The sequence below is a fragment of the Triturus cristatus genome, chromosome 3_1 (genome assembly GCF_964204655.1).
Source record: "Triturus cristatus chromosome 3_1, aTriCri1.1, whole genome shotgun sequence".
Lineage (NCBI taxonomy): Eukaryota > Metazoa > Chordata > Amphibia > Caudata > Salamandridae > Triturus > Triturus cristatus.
Window position 1 is genome coordinate 45,888,602 of NC_140583.1, and position 22,115 is coordinate 45,910,716.

Sequence of the window (22,115 nt, forward strand, 5' to 3'; positions counted from 1 at the left end):
ATAAAAATGAAGGAATGGAGGTGGATGGATTGGAGCAATAGAGGAGAATATCATCCACATTGACGGATAATTTAATATGAGATGAATCAAGTTGAAAGCCAGTGATTTTTTCTTCTAATCTTATTTTAGTTAAAAAGGGTTCCAGAGCTATTATGAATAAAAGAGGGGAAAGAGGGCAACCTTGGTGCACTCCTCTAGAAAGAGAGAAGTAGTCCGAACTCTTGCCATTTACAAAAATAGAAGCTTTGGGTCCTGAGTATAAAATAGAAATAAGAGATATTAGCTTAGGCGATTTCTTACGGCCAAATTGCAATTTTTCTAGGCTTCATACATTGCATTTGAGGAATCGCAATTTGCGATTCCTTAAATGCAATCGCAAAATAGAGAATCGCAAATTTTGCGATTCTCTAATTTGCGAAGTCCTTTTGGGATGATACATCCCAAAAGGCCTTTTCCCGTTCGCAAACGGGCCGATTCTGAGAATCGGCCCGTTTGAGAATGGGAAAAGGGTTTGATAAATATGCCCCTTAGTCTAGCTAAATGCGTTAATACCCGTTGTCTTTTAATAGGATTATTTGCTCCTTTAACATTCCAAGTTACAACTCTAAAAATAAATCATCCAATAAAACATGAACAGTTGATATAAAATCAGAATAAAAGTTAGAAATTGCATTATAACAGAGATTGGAATTGATGGAAGGAAGAGTGAGAGAGAAACTCAAAAACACATAAAAAGAGTGTTGTAAGGTGTATCTAAGTAAGAGGAGAAGGAAAAGGAGGAGAAAAAGAGAGAATGAAAAGGGAGAAAACCCAGATTCGGGAAAGAAAAACACAAAACAAAAATACAATACAAATCAAACAATTGACCATATAAAAAGGTGTCAAAAGGACATACCACAAAAAGACAATACGACTGGGGATGGTGGAGCCACATGAGGAAGGTAGCACACCGGACTGGAGACTCCATCAGGGCGCGGCAAAGGGAGAGCGACTTCCAGGCATGTATGACGAAAACATACATCAAAGGAGCACGTAACAGCATCTAAACAGCATCTAAAAGAGACCAAAAAGAAAAAACCATTAACCACGTAAATTCACAACGGAGCAAAAAACAGCAGGCAGGATAGGATAACAAACTTCAAGACATAAAAAAGGGATGCGTAAGAACACAGAATAATTATGCTCGAGAAATGTCCATAGAGTCATCTCTAGAAGAGTTCAAAAATTGTTGAAACAGCTCCGGGTCTTCATAGTTCGTCGTTTTATTGTTGTAAGTCACTTTAAAGAGGCAAGGGTGGAACAAGCCATAACGAGCATTCAGGGAGCGAAGAGCAGGTCTCATATCCAGGAATTTCTTCCGACGATCAGCAGTAACTTTGGCGTAGTCTTGTGCAAAGATAAGATTAGAACCATTCCAAGTAATCTTCCCTTTCTGTTTTGCAGCTTGAAGAACTTTAAGTAAGTCGGTATATTCTAGGAAATTCAGGATAACTCCTCTAGGTTTTGTTGAAGAAGAAGAAGAGGCAGTGGAGGAACGAGAGATTGAGCCTAAACGATGAGCTCGTTGAATATTTAAACTTAGATAACTTGGGAGACCAAGAAGCGTGGGTAAAAAGGATTGAAAAAAGGATATAGGATTTGATCCCTCAAGGCCTTCCGCAAGTCCGTAAATACGTAGGTTGTTACACCTATTTCGATTTTCTACGTTTTCGACCTGTTGCTTAAGGTTTTGAATTTCCCTATGCAGGTATGGAACTTGCTCTGTAACTGTTTGAACTGAAGCCACTTTTCTCTCCAAATCCTCTACTTTTTGTTCGGTGTGTGACCAGTTATCTTCGAGACTTTGAAGACGAGAATTTGTTTCTGTCATGTAGGATTTGAGAGAACGAATTTCTTCAAGTAAAAGTTCCAGTAAAATAGAAGAGGGAGTATTAGTAGGAGAGGGAGGATTTGTCTTCACTCGCTTCCCTGGTGTAGAGGTAGAAGAAGAGGATATTTTGGACGAGGTTTTAGAGCTTGGGCGGGAAGTTTGAGGAGAGGATGTTTTAGTGGCAGGGGAGTCACTAGTTGCCTCTATTATGCAGTCTTGTAGTACACTGAAAGGGTTAAAGTCTTCCAAAGGTGCTGTGGAGGCATTGACTGGCTGAGGAGCATTACGAGTATGCCGTGACGTCGCCATTGAAAAATTGAAAGGTGAGAAAAATTAGTAAATCAAGTTCCAAAGGCTTAAAATGATGGTAGAAAATTAATACAGGAAACGCTGAGGAGGAATTCCTGTACGTGGCAGTCAAAAATCAGCGTAACAAAACAAAGAGACCAGTGACAACCAGCATATGAAGAGAGAGACCAAGCTCTAGCAATGTTTTAAAGAAAAAGATACTGCCTCAAGCTATTTGATATTATATGGCATAAAATGACTGAAAAAACCAGGGAGCGTGAAGTAAGAAACAAAATGCCAAATATTTGCCAGTCGTTCTCTGAAAAGGCAAAAAGTGTAAGAAACAGCAAAAAATACTTTTCTCTCAGCAACCTACTTTATACTGTCCACTTATGAAGCAAAACAGTTATTGAACCTCCTGCATGGCGTCAGAAAAAAGGCATTACATCTGTGAGGCTGTAGACATCACAAAATGGCGGTTGGTCAGTGAAGGGCAGTCATCCAGAGAAATTTTCCATTATTAAAAAATGAAAATCCTCTTACCCCCTTCTTATAACGATGGTCCCTGCCTTAAACATGAAAAGGAAGAGGTAGCGCTCCTTGAGAAGAAGAAGCGCGAGGCAGACGAGAGATATAAAACCTCAGGAAGCTGCAAAATGGCGTCCGCATTTGAAGTCCGATCCGCGGGCGATGAGAGTTTTCAAAAACAGCCTGTTACGCTCACCTCGTCACTTCAACCTCCAAATGTCAAGGATGCAGTCATTCCGCTATGTTCTTAGCGCATTTTCTGGAACAAGTGCTGACGTGAGTCGCCTGGAGGCCCCGTTGCGGTTACGCTCCGACGGAGCTTCTCACAGCGGCGGCCATCTTCTCTGGCGCCTAGCCACGCCCCCTCAAAGTTCAATTCTGTTTCCCAGATGACCCCAAACCTTTTAGATGTCTTAGTGAAGGTGCATGGGATCTCAAATAAAGTCCGGTGGCTAAGAAGGGTTATTTAGGAGTCATGAGCCTCTGCAGAGCATCTCAGTTTTTGCTCCACTAAATTTTGGCCCACTTTTATTTATTCACCTGACCACATTACTTCGGCCTTCTTTAAGGACAAAGAACGCGTCCTTCAGCCCCACACATGCAAATAGATTAGGTTGTCATCAGCAAATAAACACTATTTCAGGTCTCTGGCCCTAATGATACAAAATAGTGATTTGAAAGACAAGGGAGGCAGATAGAGAGACAGAAGGGTGGACACTGGAAGACCCCTCCTTCAACCTTCCCCTTTGATGACTTGAAGGACTCAGGCCTAGCACTTTGTGTCTGTCCTGTTAGAACATTATCAGAACCGTTCTAGAGCTTTATCCAACACAGTGGTCAAGCAGTAGGCCATAGTCCACTATGTCGAATGAGGCTGATAAATCTAGCAGTATCAGCCAAGAGAAAGATGTTTCACCAGCTTAAGCTAAGGCAGGCAAATAGAACTGTCCTATTGCCCTACTAAAACCTATCACCTGCTACCAATAGCCCTCTATGTTCTTCCTGCGCATAGGATGGAATCACAGCATTTATCCCTGGTTGAATTCCAGGCTTTGTTTCCTCCTGATGCAACCCCAGCATTTATCCTATGATCAGATCTCAGCACTTGTCTTCAGATGGAATCCCATCATGTATCAAATGACTTGATTTCAGCATTTATCTTCTGATTGGATCCCAGCATTTATTCCCTCTTTGGATTCCAACGTGTATCAACACCCATTTCATGCCCCTTTAATGCAGAAAACTGTGTTAAAGGGAACAATGTTTACCAGACAGCATTAAGGGAAAAAAGTGGCTTAATGCTGCAGGCTCCTGTGCCACGGGATGGCACAAAAAGTGACTTTTCAGCGGCGCAAGGGACCTCATAAATGAGACCCTAAGTGCCTTTATAACTATACACCATGTATATTTCTTTGACCAGGATACATGTCACTGAAGACCAGAATAGAGAAAGTGGAGAGGTAGAAATATTCTGTTCTTAGTCCAAAACAATTTCCTCTTGCAGAGTTTTAATTTGTATCTATGTCTCCAAAAACCTATCCTATCTCTACTGCCATTTAACCTGCACCAGGGTAGTTGGGGTCGACGCTCAACGTGCCCCGTGTAGGTTTTTGGTGCCTACTTATGTTCATTGTGTTTTTATATATCATTACTGAGACTTGCACTAAGTGCTGATTGGCTACAGAGATCATTATTTAGGTCAAGGGCTTCCTCTTGGTGGAGGTATAAAATGTCTGCTTAAATACTGGTGAGACTAACTGAGAAGTTCTGGGTAGCATCTGGTGGAGGGTGGAACTTCTAACCGTCATGGTCATTGTAAAGTTTCAAGTCATCACTCTTTAAAGGACTTTAATTTTCATATTTGGTTTCAGGTTTGTGCAGCACTCTTCTCTCTGACCCGACCGGAACTGTGAAGTCATCCAATAACCCCTCCTCGTACCCAAACAACGTCAACTGTGTCTACCTGATCCGAGTGCCCTACGATAAGGTAATGAAGTCAGTCCCGCTTTCCTCCTGCCAGAGTCCTGACCTATCTGAGGGTGGGACTTGGAGTAGTGCACTGAGTTCGGACCTATCGACAGGTGGTAGAGGTAGCTGCTGAGGTAAGTCACTCTGGTTAGATCGTTCCATCAGTGTGGAGAAGAAGGACTGGTCCTTGGAGTGTTCTCCCCACTGACGGCAGCAACGTCACTGCAGAACGTCTGAGAAAAAACAATTAGTAGGTGTTACTTACATCTACAGCAGTGCTGTCACCATAGAGAAGACGGAATAAAGCTTAAAGAGTGGGTCTGCATGCAGCAAGTAGGCCATACCTTAAGCAAGTTCAAAATGGGCGTCAAAGAAACAAGGGGGCAGTGAACAAAGGTGAGAGAGAATGCCAGAGTTCCCCAAGGGATATGGACATACAAGGGTTAATTTCTTAATGAAGAGTGTAGCAGGACAGAATGCTAGTGTGCTCAGCGATAGGTATTATATCCTGAGTGTATGGTACAAGAATATTGAATTTTAAATATAATGCAAATACGGTTATAGTCAATATATGTATAGGTAAGTATAGACTTGCTACACTAAATTTCACATTTATCTTGACACTATATAGATATATGGCTTTAAGGTAGGCTGATGCGGAGAGCAGTGAATCTATTCTCAGCTGTACATGCTCAGGATGTTGCGATAGTTAATATTCTGGCTACAATGTTTTTGTACGTGATATTTCTCTGCTATATATTCTAACGTTCAATCGTTGCACAAAGCGTGGACATCCTTTGTGAGATTTCATCTGTAGGGCGGCAGTCTTCTTCATCTCATGGTCTGCTGTGTGGCATCACTCACATTCAAAGGTACGAACACAGGCTATCGGTAATCCAGAGGCCGTGCCCTCGAGGTCAAGGGCCTTCACTGTGAGCCCATGAAAGGGCCAACTGTGCCAGGCGTCTTGAAGCTTACACCAGCCTAGCTCTCTCGGGTACTCCTTTAAGTATGTGGTGTTGACGGAGAGCCGCAGCTTAGCACAAGCAATCAAGAATTCAGTGTGTAACTTCTTCACAAGAGGTACCTTGGCATCAGCAGAGGTTTGGTTCCAAGTAGAGGCACCAAGAGAGAAAACACGAGGAGCAGGAACAGCAGAAGGGTGCCATGTCTCTATAAACAGACAATTGAAGTGGGAGGATGGTGGTGAAGGGGGCTATAGACAGAAGCAGTTACTAAATTAAAGAGTCGAGGTAAAGGGATACAGGGATTGTCCGACAGTCAATGCAAAATCACTGACGAGTCGCGTCTGCAGAAAACTTTCAGAAACTGAAAATCAGTTCTTCATAAACAAATGAAAGATAGAACTTCTAGATGCCCTGGCGGTCATATGTCTAAATTTCTGCTCTTTCTTCTCAGATTCTTCTGCAGTTTGATGCCTTTGATCTCCAGTCCTCCCCAAACTGTGACTCTGACTACCTCACAATTTATGATGGCGACAATAAGGCAGCCCCAGTCTTACTCAGCAAAGCTTGTGGGACCGGAGAGCTCCTGCCATTCACCTCTTCTGGAAATGAGATGTTGCTGGAGTTTGTGACGGATGGATCCATCATCGCCAGTGGGTTCAAGGCCTCCTACAGCAATGGTACGGTCCTTGGTGTCAGGCCGCTCTCAGACAGGGAGGAGTAATGCAGAGGCTTCCTACATCAATGGGAAGGTCCTTAGTGTCAGGACGCTTCAGTTAAGGGAGTGGGTTGGAAAGGCCTCCTACAACCATGGCACGGTCCTTGGTGGTGGGGCACTGTCAGACAGGGGAGGAGGACACAAACGCCTCCTACAATGATGGCACGGTACTTGTTGTTGGGACACTGTCAGACAGGGGAGGAGGACACAAACGCCTACTACAACAATGGCACGGTCCTTGGTATCGGGGCACTGTCAGACAGGGGAGGAGGACACAAACGCCTCCTACAGCAATGCTATGGTCCCTGGTGTCGGACGCTCTGTCTCAGGAGAGGGAGGTCGCAAAGGCCTTCGAAGGCATTAGGAGGGTCCTTGGTGTCCAGCTGTCCTCAGTAAGGGAAGTGGGTTGTAAAGTCCTCCTACAGCAACTGTACGGTCCTTGATGACTGGCACACTCACACAGGGGAGGGAGGCTGCAAAGACCGCCTACAGCAATTGTTCACTCTTTGGTGTTGGGGTGCTCTGAGAAAGGGGAGGAGGGAGGGAGCAAAGGCCACCTACAGCAAGGGTATGGTCTTTGGTGCCGGTGTGCTCTCAGACAGGAGAGGCAAGACGCAAAGACTGCTTACAGCAATGGCACGGCCCTTCGTGTTGGGGCGAATTCAGTCAGTGGAGGAAGGTCAAAAATGCCTTCTACAGCAATGGTACAGTCCTTGGTGTTGAGGCGTTCTCAGAAAGGGGAGGGGGGAAGCAAGGTCCCCTACAGCATTGGGAAGGTTCTTCGTGTCAGGCAGCTCTTGGTCAAGGGACTGGGTTGCAACGGACTCCCTCAGCAATGATATGCGCCCTGTTTTAGGGGCATTCTCAGACAAGGGAGAGAGGATGCAAAGACCACATGCATTAATGGTATGTTCCTTCGTGTCCGAGTGCTCCCAGTTAGTGGAAAGAGGTTGCAAAGGCTTCCTACAGAAATGGTACAGTCCTTGGTGTTGGAGAACACTCAGATGGGAGGAAGGAAGTAGGCCTTCTACAGCAATGGGAAGGTAACTGTTGTAAGGCTGCTCTCAGTTAAGGCAGTGGGTAGTAAAGGCCTCCTACAGCAATGGTACGGCGCTTGGTGTTGGGCGCTTCTAGCTAGGGGAGGGAGGAGGACACAAAGACCTCCTACAGCACAGGCGAGGGAAGGACGCAAAAGCCTCTTGTTTGGGGCCCGGTGAGCTGTGCTCCCAAGGTATATGGCCGTGTTGGCATAAGGTTCACTGCAGGAAGTGCTTGTTTCTCAGAGTCAATAGAGGTCTCACCATGATTAGCAATGTTTTGTTTCTGATTTCTCTGCCTCTGGAATCTTGCTCACTGATGATCAGGGTTGGCAAAGATCACACTGTGCTCAAAATATATGGGACACATATGATTAGTGAGGTGGGAGAGCACCGATAAGGATCTCTGATAGTGGGAGTCCACTAGTGGCAGAACTGCTCACTTGGACATGAGCTTGATTATGTACCATCCTTATGCAGCTGGTTCCCAGATGTGCACTAATATCTTCAATTTCATGCCATGTACCACTTCTCTGGAAGACACATGAGCTGAGGTACAAACAGAGTTTTGGGGGCATCAGGCAGAATCCTACTCTTGGATCCTGTTTGGCAGACAGTTGTTGCTGCAGGGCTGAAGCCGAGCTGTTCTGTGTTTTATGCGTGTGAACATTATACACTGGTAACCAGTACTTAATATGATTTTTTCTTCTGTTTAACAGTAAAATGTGGTGGGACGTTCACCAGCTCTGCTGGCACCATCTCATCTCCCTACTATCCCAACAATTACCGTGCCAACATGGACTGCGGCTTCTACATCATGGCTCCAGCTGGACACAAGGTAAGTGCAGGAGCTATCCAATGTCACTTTAGTGCTGAAATACGTGTAGGACCTGGAAACACAAAGAACCTTCTAGACTGTCTGCCAGAGAGGGCGGTATGGTGTAATAATATTCCAGAACAGAGACGGCAGGACAGAGTTAAAAAAAAAAATCCTAGCCTGCGAATCCACTCAGATGAAGACTTATCACTTCTGGTTGATGAAGGTGCCTAGGCACTAGACTGTGTATATTGAAACTCAAATGTCCCCTGCTGGCGGGAAAGTGATGATAAATAGGGGCTAATGCATGCTAGTCCTTCCTTATCTCACACTGCCTCCTGCTGGTAGGACAGTGACTGTAAGTAAGGGCCAACACATGATTCTACTTCCTTATGTAACACTTCCCCTTGCGAGCACCACAGTGATGGTAAATAAGAGCCAAAACATACATCTCCTTCCTTATCTCACACTGCCCCCTGTTGGAACGACAGTGATGGTAAATAAGGGCCAACGCATATTTCTTCTTCCTTATCTCACACTGCCCCCCACTGGCAGGACAGTGATGGTGAGTAAGGGCCAACGCATGATTCTCCTTCCTTATGTAACACAAAAAACACTCAAGAAACTGCAGAAACACACAGGAAGAATCACTCCCAAACAAATACACAATGGGGGGATGTCATCCACTACCAAAACACGGGTGGGACCAAAACCCCCTAAACTCAAAAAATAAGGGAGCAACCCCCAAACGTATAGAATACAGAAATGGGAGTAAAACCGAAAGACTAGTGCAGCAAACATAACAAAATTGCAGCACAGTGAGGCATTAAAAGACAGATACCCACACAGACAAAAGCTAATCTATAAATGAAGGGACTAACACCCAACACAAACATGAAAAAAGGTGGGACTCACACCCCCTTAAAATTTAGTAAAAAGGACTAATACCTATTACTAATACATAGGTGGACCCAACTCCCCCTATACACTGAATAGTAAATGGGATTAACCCAACACTAAAACCTAGGTGGGACTATTACCCCCTAAACACTGAATACTAGGTGGGACTAACACCCCCTAAACACGAAGTATATGGGACTAACACCCATTACTAACTTAATAGGTGGGACTAACACCCCCTAAACACGAAGTATATGGGACTAACACCCATTACTAATATAATAAGTGGGACTAACACCCCCTATGCACCGACAAGAGAGTCACAGCATGACCATCACACAGAATCGTAGACCAAGTGCATCACAAAGTGACTAATACAAACTACACGACCAACACAAAAAATGAAAATGGTACAAAATCAGAACACCACCATAAGTATGCAAAAACATTCTCACTAGAAGTGCAGTAATAAACTGTGACCAAAACCATTCTCACTAGTAGTGCAATATTAAACTGTGACCCGCCGGTGAGCGATCTCTCACCCGAGTAGTGAGACACTGGGTACACACTCATATCATTAAATTATTAAAACCATAGCATGTTAAATAACCATAGTCATAGGTGTGCCTGTCACCGTGAAGATAGACAGGCATGCGACAGTTCTTGGTGATAATCCAGATGAAAGAACTCCGAACCGATACAATGTCAGTTGACAGACATAAGCGCTTGAAAGTAACAAGGGACTTGGCAGCACAACAAAGTACTTTGCAGGAGATCAAAATGCTGTGCAGCAGACAACATGCCCACCGAGAACGAAAACGAGCCTGGGCAGTAAGACAACAAAAGAAACTCACCACGAAGAATGTAGGCACTGTTCAGTGACAGAAAAAGAAAGTCAAACTTCTTAATGTTGAAACTGAAAAGAGTCCGGTTTAGGATGACCGGTTTACTGAAAAGAAGAATACTTTGCCCAAAACGACCGCACTGAAGACAAAAGGCCAGCGTCGAATGTCCGTTGACTTGAGTTGACTAAATAAACGATGAAAATTGAAAAAGCGGACAAGAGATCCTCACGTTGCGACGCAGACATAACTTTATTGAGCATTCAAATGAACAATGGTTGGCAGGTTGCTGTAGGACACCATAAGAAGACACGAATATGCAAAGTAAAAATGCCTGGATCCGCCAACTCCAATATGGCGGGACGCACAAGAGACGCATGCCGGGTGGCTTACGGCGCGCACCGACTTCAAAACGCACAAATGCAGCTCCGAACACCAAAAGAGCTCAAGACGTCATGGAAGCTTGAAGAGAGGCTCCGCGCGACATTGATGATGGTAAGTTGCGCGAGCCAATTTGAATTTTTAAACGATGCACATCCGTCTTGGCAACTGACCCCGCAACCAAACCCAAAGCAATTGAATATGTCCTTAAAACTCTCTATGGTCACAGTGCAAGTGACCACCCCATCTCGCAGAGACTCTGCGAACAAAACTGCAACAACCGTTAAAGCGTCAGTAGAAAACCAAACAGGCAGTGGCACAAGAGACTCTCACATAGGTTCAGCGCTCTCACGAAGGAGCATTAGAAATCCAACATCCAATGTAGTTCAGAGTCAATAAGCTCGCACTTGTTCCCAAAACACAGGCAGTCACCAATTACCTTGTCCACAGAGGCACATTGTCCTTTAGTACTTGGGGCCTTGAAGTTGGTTGTTGTACCAATCACGATCCTCAAATGGCCCTCCACAGACCAACACAGGAGTGGGGACGCCTCTTCCCAGTAGCAAATCTGAATTTGGGTTCTGGGTACGCAATGACGTATTATGTAAAAATTTGGGTTCTGGGTACGCAGAATTATGTATCATGTTTTCCACACAGTATAGTGCCCTTAGGCAAGGGATGCCTTTTTAGTGGTGTTATTGGGCAGAGGCTACACGTATGCCTGGTTTAGTTAGTGAGTGTAAAGTTGAGGTGTCTTGTCCTCAGTGGTTCAAATTCCACAGGTTTAGTGCCCTTACGCAAGGGATGCCCTAATAGAGTTGTTAGTGGGCAGTTTGGGTGTGGGTTTGGTTTTATTTCATTCCCATGTAGAGTTATTGGAACCCCTGCTCTGGGGTGGGTATGTGGTCTTGGTACACATTAAGCGGTACACGCGGCCTTTTCATTGAGGTGAGTTGGTGAGTGTTATTTCTACTCACAGTTCCCATATTATAGGGATGGTCATGGTCTGGGTACGAGCCCCTTTCCATAGTGCGTAACACGCAGCCTTTACTAAGGTGAGTTTATGGGTATTGTTCCCATTCAAGGTTTACAGATTAGTTCTTTTTGGTAACCCGGACGCGGGTCATGTTTTCGTGGTTTCCACCAGTTAACATAACATTGTACCCTCTCACAGGGTTGGTTTAGATTTATGGGTACGGTTCCCCTACACAGGGTGTACCTTCTAGTTATATGGTCCCATATTCATTGTTATAGTCTTAGACCCTAGTTACAATATACAGGAGAACAGTAAACCTTATATGAAGATACTACAACTTCCCCTTGCGAGCAGCACAGTGATGGTAAATAAGAGCCACAACATACATCTCCTTCCTTACCTCACACTGCCCCCTGTTGGTAGGACAGTGATGGTGAATAAGGGCCAACACATACTTCTTCCTTGTCTCATACTGCCCCCTACTGGCTTGATAGAGGTGGTCAATAACGACTGTCAACTAGTTTTCTTCCTCATGGCACACTGTCTTCTGCTGGCATGACAGAGGTATCATTTAAGGACTAACACATACTTCTTTTACACCCTGCAGGTCTCATTGACATTCACATCCTTTGCCGTTGAATCTCATGCAGAATGCGCCTATGACTCCTTGTCTATTTTCAATGGTGCCAAGACCACCTCCCCGCTTATTGGCAAATACTGCGGATCCAGTCTAGTCCCACCAGTGACCTCCACCGGGAGCTTCCTTCTGCTCCAGTTCCACAGTGATGAGTCAGTGAATATGAAGGGATTCCAGGCCACCTACACCTTCGGTAAGTTTATCTGCGGTAAAGGGACCCACTGGCCTTCATCACTGAGGCTCAGCAGGTAGGTGTTTGTTCTTATCTGGGAAAAAGTGTCAGAAGGCCTATGTTGCACGAAGGCATTTGCTTTAGCTCACTGTGCTTGAGGTTAGCATGTAACCTCTGGTGGCTGAGCCTGCTTAGGGATACCAAATTCTCCGTCAAGAATAAATCGTATACAAAGACCACAAAATAGCCCTATAGTCCACCCGTTAACCACAGGGATCATGAAGGTGCCTATCTTGGCTGAAGAGATAATGGAAGATATTCATACAAACCGTACATGGAATGGATGGAAGGATGTGAGCCTAGCTCATTGGAAAGCCCAACCACTCACATTTCGATCAATACTCAAGCAAGGTTCCAACACCTGGTATCGTTCTTTATATAAGTCCTACCTGGGCTAGCACATGTGAGGTCAATTAATGAAAGTTTGTGCAATTTAGATCAGAGAGCAAGACAATAAATAGGCAGAGAAACTATAATATGCAAGTGCAAATTGACCTAAAATATTCGGAATTCAAGGTCAGCTTGTGGAGGATTGCCCAGGTCTGACCAATGAGCACTGCTCAGTAAGTGATTGAGATTGGTGTGGCAGCAACAGAAAAGGATTAACATACACGTATACGATTACTTTATAAAAAACAACCTTCTTGAGATCCTGAGAGCTCTGAAATAGTTTTCCACTCACTCCTGACGTCAGTGTGTGGGATTCATATACACTTTCCGATACCGCTGGGCATGTTGGACCCTTTCACATCTCCATACGATGCCCATCACAAAGCTCTCTGGTGCCAATTATTCAATAGCTTCATCTCCCACCATCTAACCCTGGTGGTCGTGTCATGTGTCAAAGGGCATTAGTGCCAATTAATATAGGCTTGTCTCCCACCATCTAACTTCAGTAGTAGTGACATGCATCAAAGCGCTCTAGTGCCAATTAATAAATAGCCTGATCTCCCACCATCTAATCCCGGTCGTACTGACATGTGTCATAGGGCACTAGTGCCAATTAAAAAAACAGGCTTTTCTCCAGCCATCTAAAAATCATTAGTAGTGACATATGTTGTAAAGCATTAGTGCCAATAATGTAATAGCTGCATCTCCCACAATTCAACTCTGGTAGTAATGACGTGTCATGAGGCACTGGTGCCAATTAATAAATATCCTCATCTAACTCTGGTAGTAGTGACATATGTCATTGCCCTTTTAGTGGAAGACAAAGGGAGTCATTTGGCAGGTGGTGGATTTGCAGTCCTGCTGTTAATTGGCATTTCAGGGCCTGCCACGTCTCCTGTAGATGCCCAGTAAAGATGGGCACTAGTGCCAGTTAATAAATATCCTCCTCTCCCATCTGACTTTGGGAGTAGTGACGTGTCATGGAGCACTAGTGCCAGTTAATAAATAGCCTCCTCTTCCATCTGACTTTGGGAGTAGTGACGTGTCATGGGGCACTAGTGCCAGTTAATAAATAGCCTCCTCTCCCACCATTGTAATATGGAATACAAAGGGCATTTGCGTTTTACCAAAGGGGAGTCCTATGGTAAATTAGTGGGGTACAGCTCTGGGAAACTCTAAGTCCCCCCTCTTATTTGGAGGTTGACAAGTGCTGATTGACTGCTGGTGCAACCTCCACTGGCAGTAAGCCTCTCCCACAGGTCTCTGCCTTTGAGGCATCATTAAACCCTCTCTATTTAGGGTGGGCCTCCCAAAGCAGATCTGCCCTCCTTGTGTCTGCCATGGGAGACACGGCGAAGCCGGGCAGGGACAAACAACTGTGGTTTCCATGGGCTGGGGGGAAACACCCTGCATTTATTTATTTATTTATTTTATTTACTTGACTTTTATATAGCGTTGGCTAGACCCGGAGGTATCAGAGCGCTTTACATGAGGAGAGTTACATAGTGTGGCATTCTACACTGAGATGTTGCTAAGTAACATGTAACATGATCATGTGACACATTGGAATCTCTGAGCTCATAGAGTGTTGTAAATAGGAATGTTCTGTGAAGTCAGTTGTTTGATGTTATGCTGGCTGATGGATGGGATCTTCTTTCTTGGATTAAACTCACTACTACTTTATACCTGACTTATCTATTCTTTGGACCTGGAGAATACTTCACTGGCGTAGTCGGCACAGGAGTAATGAAGAGTGAAAGAAAGAGAAGATCTCAACAATTATTTGGCTGTATTTAATGCCTTAAGGAACTGTCTCGCATTTGAAGAAACTCTCTGCCACGTATTAATTCCTGTTTCATCACACTGGAAGGTCATTTAACTTAATACAGTACTCTGTGGATGTTAAAAGAAACTCAAGTGGTGTTTGGATCGTCGTGCGTTACATCTCTGTAGCTGATGTAAGCTACAAGCATTGTCAGAAGCTGCGAGCAATGTCGGATCATCTATACTGATTCTCTTCATCGCGTAATCACATCTTGGACATACGCGACGAATTGGTGTTCTTACAATGCGTTAATGTATGTGGATTGATACATGCGCAAACTGTTCCTGTTCTTTTGTGGTGCATCGGAGAGTGGTATGAGAAGATATATATATAAATATATACTTCATCAATGTCGTGCTGGTTCCAAGGCATGTAGGGATTCCTGAAACTACATCGTGGTCGTTCCCCGGCGCGTGTGGACATTTGAAATTTCATAAATAAACACCGGGATTCTAGGTAACGTGACATCTGCTTACCTGGAACTTGGATTTTCTTGTCCGGTTCGTTCCATGTTCTGCTTCTTCCTCGCCCATTATCCTCAGCCTCTTGCAGCGTCAGCGTCAGCTGTCTCTTGAACGCACTGGAGGATGTCATCACGCACCACGCTACTGTTTGCGCGAGCGTGGTAGCCATCTTGGTGACTGTATCCTAGCAACTGTACAAACTTTATTTACATGCTTCGAACAGCACGTGTGGATGTGCTAATTTCATTTCAAGGCGGGCGAACGAAGTCGCATCAAGGGAAGTGTACGAGTAACACGCATTGATGTGTTACTTTCGTTTTTAAGCAAGCGAAGGAAGTTTTATCTGGGGGAAGTGTCCTGCATAATTGTTTTATTATGAATAGCATGTGGGAAAATTCTACAGTTTAATTGAAATTGTATTTGTATACAGTGTTAAAAAAATTATACAAAAAGATTAATACTAAGGATTTTTTTTTTTTACTGTATCACAGTAAATAAGCCTTTTGTCAGTATAACTTCGGAGCTAGATAGTTAACTCTCTGTTATTTATATCGGTTGAAGTCAACTTACCTCAAACATGCAGAATGTTACTGCTGCCCCATTTTTTTTGTCGTGTCCTGGGTCACCTCCCATTAAGTGGAAAAAATGGAAGGTGGTTTTTGAGAGGTACGCCAGAGTGTGCGGACCATCTTTGAGCGCAGAAAGGAAGTCATCTCTGCTTCTGCATTGTTTAGGTTCTGAAGGTCAGGATGTATATGATCACTTGCCAGAGCTTCCAGATTCAGAGGCGGGGAGATTGAATGATTACGAAATATGTATTAAGAAACTTGATAATCATTATCTTCCTAAAGTTAGCACGATTCTAGAAAGATATCAATTTGCAAAGAGGATGCAAGCAGCCGAGGAAACTATTGAAGATTACATAACCCAACTAAGAAAATTAGCGTCATCATGTAAATTTGACATTCTGACTGATGAACGCATTAGGGATCAATTTATGTTTGGGTGCACTATTGAAAAGATTAGAGAGGAATTGTGGTTGAAGGATGAACCGACACTGGATGAGGTGTTAACAATTGCCAAACGAATTGAACATTCGTTAAAATGTGTTGCTGTTATTAAGAGGGACGCTGAAAAAGGGTCTAAAGTGGAATCTGTGAAAGTAGAGACTAAAGATTCCAAAAACGAAGTAAAAAGTAATCCTGAAAAGGGGTGGTCTGAAAGAAAATGCTACAGATGTGGCAAAGCGGGACATCTTGCCAATGACAAGAAATGTCCGGCGCTCAATCAAACATGTTCCAAATGTAAATTAAAAGGACATTTCACGGCGTTATGCAAAACAAAATATAAACCTAAGGTAAAAGAAGTTGAGATATACCAAAGGGAGTTGGAACAGTCGGAGGGTCATGTGTGTGGGCAGATAGTAATACAGGTTGATAGTAAAGGCAATACTAAATCTTGTCCTTATGATGAAATTGTAGTAGATGGAGAAAAAACGAGAGTACTATTTGACTCTGGGGCAAAGATTACCATTGTGTCTAATGAGTTCTATAACTCAAAGCTCAAAGGGAAGATCAGTTTGATGAAACCCGATATCATTCCTTTGGCGTATGGAGGAGAGCCAATAAAACTTCATGGATACTTTGTGGGATTGATTGAATATAAAGACAGGATGGCATCAGGGAAAATTTATGTGTCAAAGCGGGGTGATAGTATAATTAGCTGGATTCACCAGGGCGATTTAGGGGTGTTTTTAGATCCTAACGCTAATCCGTGTATACAGCTAAAGGATAGGATTCAATCAGTGGATAGGTACGCCAATGAGGAATATGTTCAAAATTTAAGGAGGGAGTATCCAAATGTATTTAAGGAGACTTTAGGCTGTTTAAAGGGGTACCAACATAAAATTCAGCTGAAAGGTGATGCGATTCCCGTGTGTTGTAAGGTGAGAAGTGTGCCATTATCAGTTAAGGAAGACATGAAGAAGGAAATACAAAAGTTAAGCAGTTGTGGCATAATTGAGGAAGTAGAGGGATCAGAATGGTTGGCTCCAGTGGTGGCAGCACGCAAACCTAATGGCAATCTTCGTTTATGTATTGATTTGAGACAACTTAACAAAGCTGTGGTGGTGGATAGGTATCCATTGCCAAACATAACTGAATTGTTGACCTTACTTGATGGAGCGAAAGTTTTTAGCACCATAGATCTCACTTCTGCATATCACCAGATAGAGCTAGATGAATCATCACGGGACTACACATCGTTTGTCACGCCCTTTGGAACGTATAGGTTTAGAAGAATGCCTTTTGGATTGGTGTCAGCCTCTTCAGTGTTTCAGAGGGTGATGGAGAGGGTGTTAAAAGATTTACCAGGGGTATGTGTATACCAGGACGATATCTTGGTGTTTGCGAAAGATGAGATGGAACATGACTTGAGGTTGAAATCCGTTTTGGGGAATTTGTGCAAATATAACCTTACGGTTAAGGTGGAAAAGTGCAAGTTTAGATCTGACAAGATCAATTACCTGGGTCATAGTATTTCTGGGGAAGGAGTAAAACCTAAATCTGAGTTGATTGAGACTATTACGAGGATGTGTTCTCCCTCTGATAAAACCGAATTGATGAAATTTCTAGGCATGATAGAGTATTATGCGAAATTTGTTATGGACTTTGCTGTGGCAACGGTAAACATGAGGCGATTATTGAGGAAAGGTGAAGAATTTGTATGGTCTGAAATGTGTGAGAATGAATTTATAGCCATTAAAAAGAAGCTTAGTCAAGCTCCTTCTTTAAAAAGTTTTAATCCTGCAGGTAAATCCATTTTGGTGACTGATGCGAGTGAAAAAGGTCTTGGAGCAGTTCTGAAACAACATGGGACCGATGGCATGCGCACAATAATGTTTTTGTCAAGGAGTCTTAGAGATCCTGAGACACGATATTCAGTGGTGGAAAGGGAAGCCTTAGCTGTTGCTTGGGCTGTCAAGAAGTTAAAGAAATTTTTGTGGGGCGTTGATTTTGAAGTCCATACAGATCATAAACCCTTGATTGAAATATTCAGTAAAAAGGGGTTAGATCTCATTTCTGGAAGGATAACTAAATGGATTATTGGCTTACAGGAATATAATTTTAATATAAAATATATTCCTGGTATTGAGAATGGAATTGCTGATGTTCTTTCACGTCTAGTTCCAAAGAGTAGTGTGAGTGAGGACTGTTGTTCAGATGATGATGAGGAGGATGAAATAGTGTGTGCAGTGGATCATAGTATTATTTCAGAGGAAAGGTGGTTGAGGGAGTTGAAAGATGACGTGACATTGAGTGAAGTGACATCTTTGTTAAAGAAAGGGTGGATGTCTAGTAGAGAGGGGTCTGAAGGCACAAGATCCTTTTGGACAGTACGTAATGAATTATCGGTTGATAATGACTTGCTATTTAGGGGAACAAGATTGGTTCCTCCGGCTAGTCTTAGAAAAGAATTAATTGATCTAGTGCATGTGGCGCATTCAGGGTTGTCGAAAAGTAAAGAAAGGCTTCGCATGTCATATTGGTGGCCTGGAATGGATAACATGATAGAGAGAATTATTAGGGATTGTGTTACTTGTGCAGTAAGTGATAAAAATAAATGTGTTCATGTGCAACCTATGGTTTTGAGGAAACGCCCTAATGGTCCATGGCAGGAAATTGCTTTGGACATTGTGGGTCCTATTCTTGAGAAAGGATCACAGATTTACATTTTGGTGGTTATTGACATGTTCTCTAGATGGCCTGAGATTTTCTTTCTATCAATGATTACTACTTCTAAGGTGATAGAGTGCTTGAAACTCTTGTTTGCTAGAGAAGGTTTCCCAAGATCAATATTGTCGGACAATGGAGTCCAACTGGTTTCGAAAGAAATGGAACAATTTTTAAATGCTAGAGGTATTATTCACAAGACCTCTGCCCTCTATCATCCTGAAGCCAATGGGATGGTGGAAAGATTTAATAAGGTTATTAAGGAAACTATTGTATTGGCTAAAGGTGTGGAGTTAGATTGGAAAAAACAGGTTTTGGAAAAGGTTGAAGAGTACAGATTGGCTCCTCATGCAACAACAGGGAAGTCTCCTTTTCTGTTGTTTCGGGGTAGAGTACCCAACACTAGTGTAGAACCTTATTGGGTTAACAAGTATGAACTTGCTAAAGGCAAGGAGTGTGTGTGTGATGGTGAATGCATGCTAAAATTAGAAGATGAAAAGGCTAAATCTAGAAAGGCATATTTTGATGTGAAACATGCTGTAAAGAAAACTAAAGTAGATATTGGTGATTGGGTCAGGATTAGATGCCCTGGGTTGTTGGGGAGCTCTATGTCAAAATTCATGAAGCCCATCAAAGTAATTAAAACATTTAATAATGCCATCCAAACGCAAGATCATAGGATTTGGAATCTAAATAGAGTTGTTGTGTGTAATAATATGCAGAACTTAAATAAGGAGTCGGTTTCTGCTAAGGATGTGGAGGAAAAGGAGTTGAACTCTCAAAGAAAGTCTTCAAGGATGGTTAAAAAACCAAGTTATCTTGCTGATTTTTGTTTGAGATAATTTTGCAATTTTTATTTTGGAAGGGTAATGATGGGTTTGGTATATAGGTTAAGTTGTGTTGAGGTTTAGCTTCATGTTTAGTTCTTTTGGACTTTGTATTAATTCAATGTGTATTTATTCAATGTGCTTGTATGTTCTCTTATGAGGAAGGGAGATGTGTGGCATTCTACACTGAGATGTTGCTAAGTAACATGTGACATGATCATGTGACACATTGGAATCTCTGAGCTCATAGAGTGTTGTAAATAGGAATGTTCTGTGAAGTCAGTTGTTTGATGTTATGCTGGCTGATGGATGGGATCTTCTTTCTTGGATTAAACTCACTACTACTTTATACCTGACTTATCTATTCTTTGGACCTGGAGAATACTTCACATAGGTTACAAGTTACATATTGTTACAGAAGGTACATCAAATACAAGTTACATCCGTTGGATTCATGGCATGTAGAAGGGTAAGGAGATGATGTAAAAGGGTGACTGGGAGGGAGATTAAGCGGAGCAAAGGCACAAGGACTAACAAAGCAGGCAGGGGGAGAGAGATTCAGGGGAGAGAGGAAGGGAATAGGGGAGGCAGGCAAAGAATGAAGGAGGGAAGAGGTGGGGGAGGGGGTAGGAGACACAGCGAGGAGATGAGGAAGTAACTGTGTCTGATGTGCGGCTGGATGGGAGATGGCTCCCCGCGGTAAAGGGATCATTCCCAGTCTTCCATTATGTGTGATTGCCTTGTCGTGGTGGACTCTCTCAGCGGGGTCGCTGAGACTCCAGGGCATAGATACTGGATCCCTCCCCAACAAGGGGAGAGGAGTGCTTTGGTCACGGGCACACTTAGAAGAATGAAGGAGGGAAGAAGAGGGGGAGGGGGTAGAAAACCCAGCGTGAACACACTGACAGACTTTCGGCAGGGTAGGAGACGGATCCCAGTGGTAAAGGGATCAATCCCAATCCTCCACTATGTGTGACTTCTTTGTCACTGTGAACCCCCTCAGAAGGGTCTCTGAGACTCCAGGGCAAAAAATGCTGGATCCATCCCCAACAAGGGGAGTAGGAATGCTTTGGACAAGGGCATACTTATGGGGGCCATTATAGGGAGTCAGGCTGGTAGGGTTACATAGGTAACAAGTTACACACTGTTACAGAAAGGTACGTCAATTACAAGTTACATCCGTTGGTTCATGGCATGTAGAAGGGTAAGGGGGTAATGTAAAAGGGCAACGGGGAAGGAGATTAAGCGGAACATAGGCACAAGGATTAACAAAGCAGGCAGGGGGAGAGAGATTCAGGGGAGAGAGGATAGGAATAGTGGAGACAAGCAAAGAATGAAGGAGGGCAGAGGTGGGGGAGGGGGTAGGAGACACAGCGAGAAGACGAGAAGTAACTGTGTCTGAAGTCTGGCTGGGTTGGAGACGGCTAGACCCGGAGGTATCAGAGCACTTTACAAGAGGATCGTTGCGTTGCAAGTTACATCAGGTACAAGATCCTAGTAAAGGTACAGTAAACAGAAACAATGTTGCGTGAGTTTGTAGGAAGGGGGAATGGAGCCATAGCAGGGAGACGAGGAAGAACTGTGCCCAATGTCCGGCTGGGTAGGTGACGGTCAAGGGGGAAACCAGGGCCAATCTCCTCAATAGCTGTCTAGCAACTCCACCGGGCATCAGCCATGTTGCCCAGGTCTCAGCGTTCAGGAAAAACAGTTTTGAATAGTTAGATAAGCTACAGTTGCATAGTCGAGTAGGGGAAGAACATATCCGTACTAGAGAAAAGAGGTAACAAGAAGGGGGGGGGGGAGTAAAAAGCAAATTGGAGAAGGAGCTGGTGGCTGCCATTTAGGAAATGAAGGCAGAGGCGGACGCCATTTTAAGGTCAGGCACATCATGTCCGGGTCTCAGTAGATCCCTATGTAGGTATTGATGCAGTAGTTGGTCTCAGCCATGATGAAGCCCTGCTCGTGGGAGGCAGCAGACAGCTCGGACCCCTGGATGCCGTTTAAATGCCGAGACATGTGAGGTAAAAGAGGCGGGACTTCATCTTTCTCTGGAAGATGAGGCCAAATTATCGTTATGGTCCCTAAAGCACCAGATTGGTATGCACAGCTAATAATCCATGGTACCATCACTCCCCAGTCAGTGATGTTGCCCCACCTGTGACTCCGCAAGCGCCAATATCTGCCTCTGAAGATCACGGGCGAACAGCTGCCCGTTGTCAGCGCTTTACCCCGTCTCCCTCAGCACCCCACAGTTCAGGAGACCTCCAGATATAGTGTACCCCACTCAGCAGGGGTATGTGCCTGCCCGATTGTTCTCACCTCGTCCACCACTGCTGGTGAATCCGTGAGACACGAGCGAGGGAGACGGCCACCAAACGCCCAGCACAACACCACAGTCAGCCGATGCCCGCACCACACCACAAGCCCTCTCAGCCAGTCAGATGGCTGCACACAATTCGCGGTTCCCGGGCTGAGTGAGTATTATGTTAGAGAAGGCAACACATCGTCAGCGGGCCCCTCCAGCTCCCGAATCAGAATCAGCGGTCAGCACACTAACAGTTACCGCGTCTGAAGCCTCCGATGCCATGAACCGTCAACAGAGTCACAGGCGCAGCACACGGTTCCAGCAGCTTTCCTAGTGCTATATTTCTCTTGCATTTACAGCAGTTACATCACACACAGACTTAAAGCTGCAGCGATCACCTTTTTCGTCAGCCGG

General features: G+C 44.0%; 1 protein-coding gene across 1 annotated transcript in view; it reads left to right on the forward strand.

Moving 5' to 3' along the window:
• LOC146859666 (embryonic protein UVS.2-like) overlaps positions 1-22,115 on the forward strand; it is an 82,286-nt gene that overhangs the window by 59,050 nt on the left and 1,121 nt on the right. The window contains exons 9-12 of the mRNA XM_085643419.1: positions 4,558-4,673; positions 6,074-6,299; positions 8,094-8,212; positions 11,898-12,120. Coding sequence (XP_085499545.1) covers positions 4,558-4,673; positions 6,074-6,299; positions 8,094-8,212; positions 11,898-12,120 — 684 coding nt within the window. The remainder of the gene's footprint in view (positions 1-4,557; positions 4,674-6,073; positions 6,300-8,093; positions 8,213-11,897; positions 12,121-22,115) is intronic.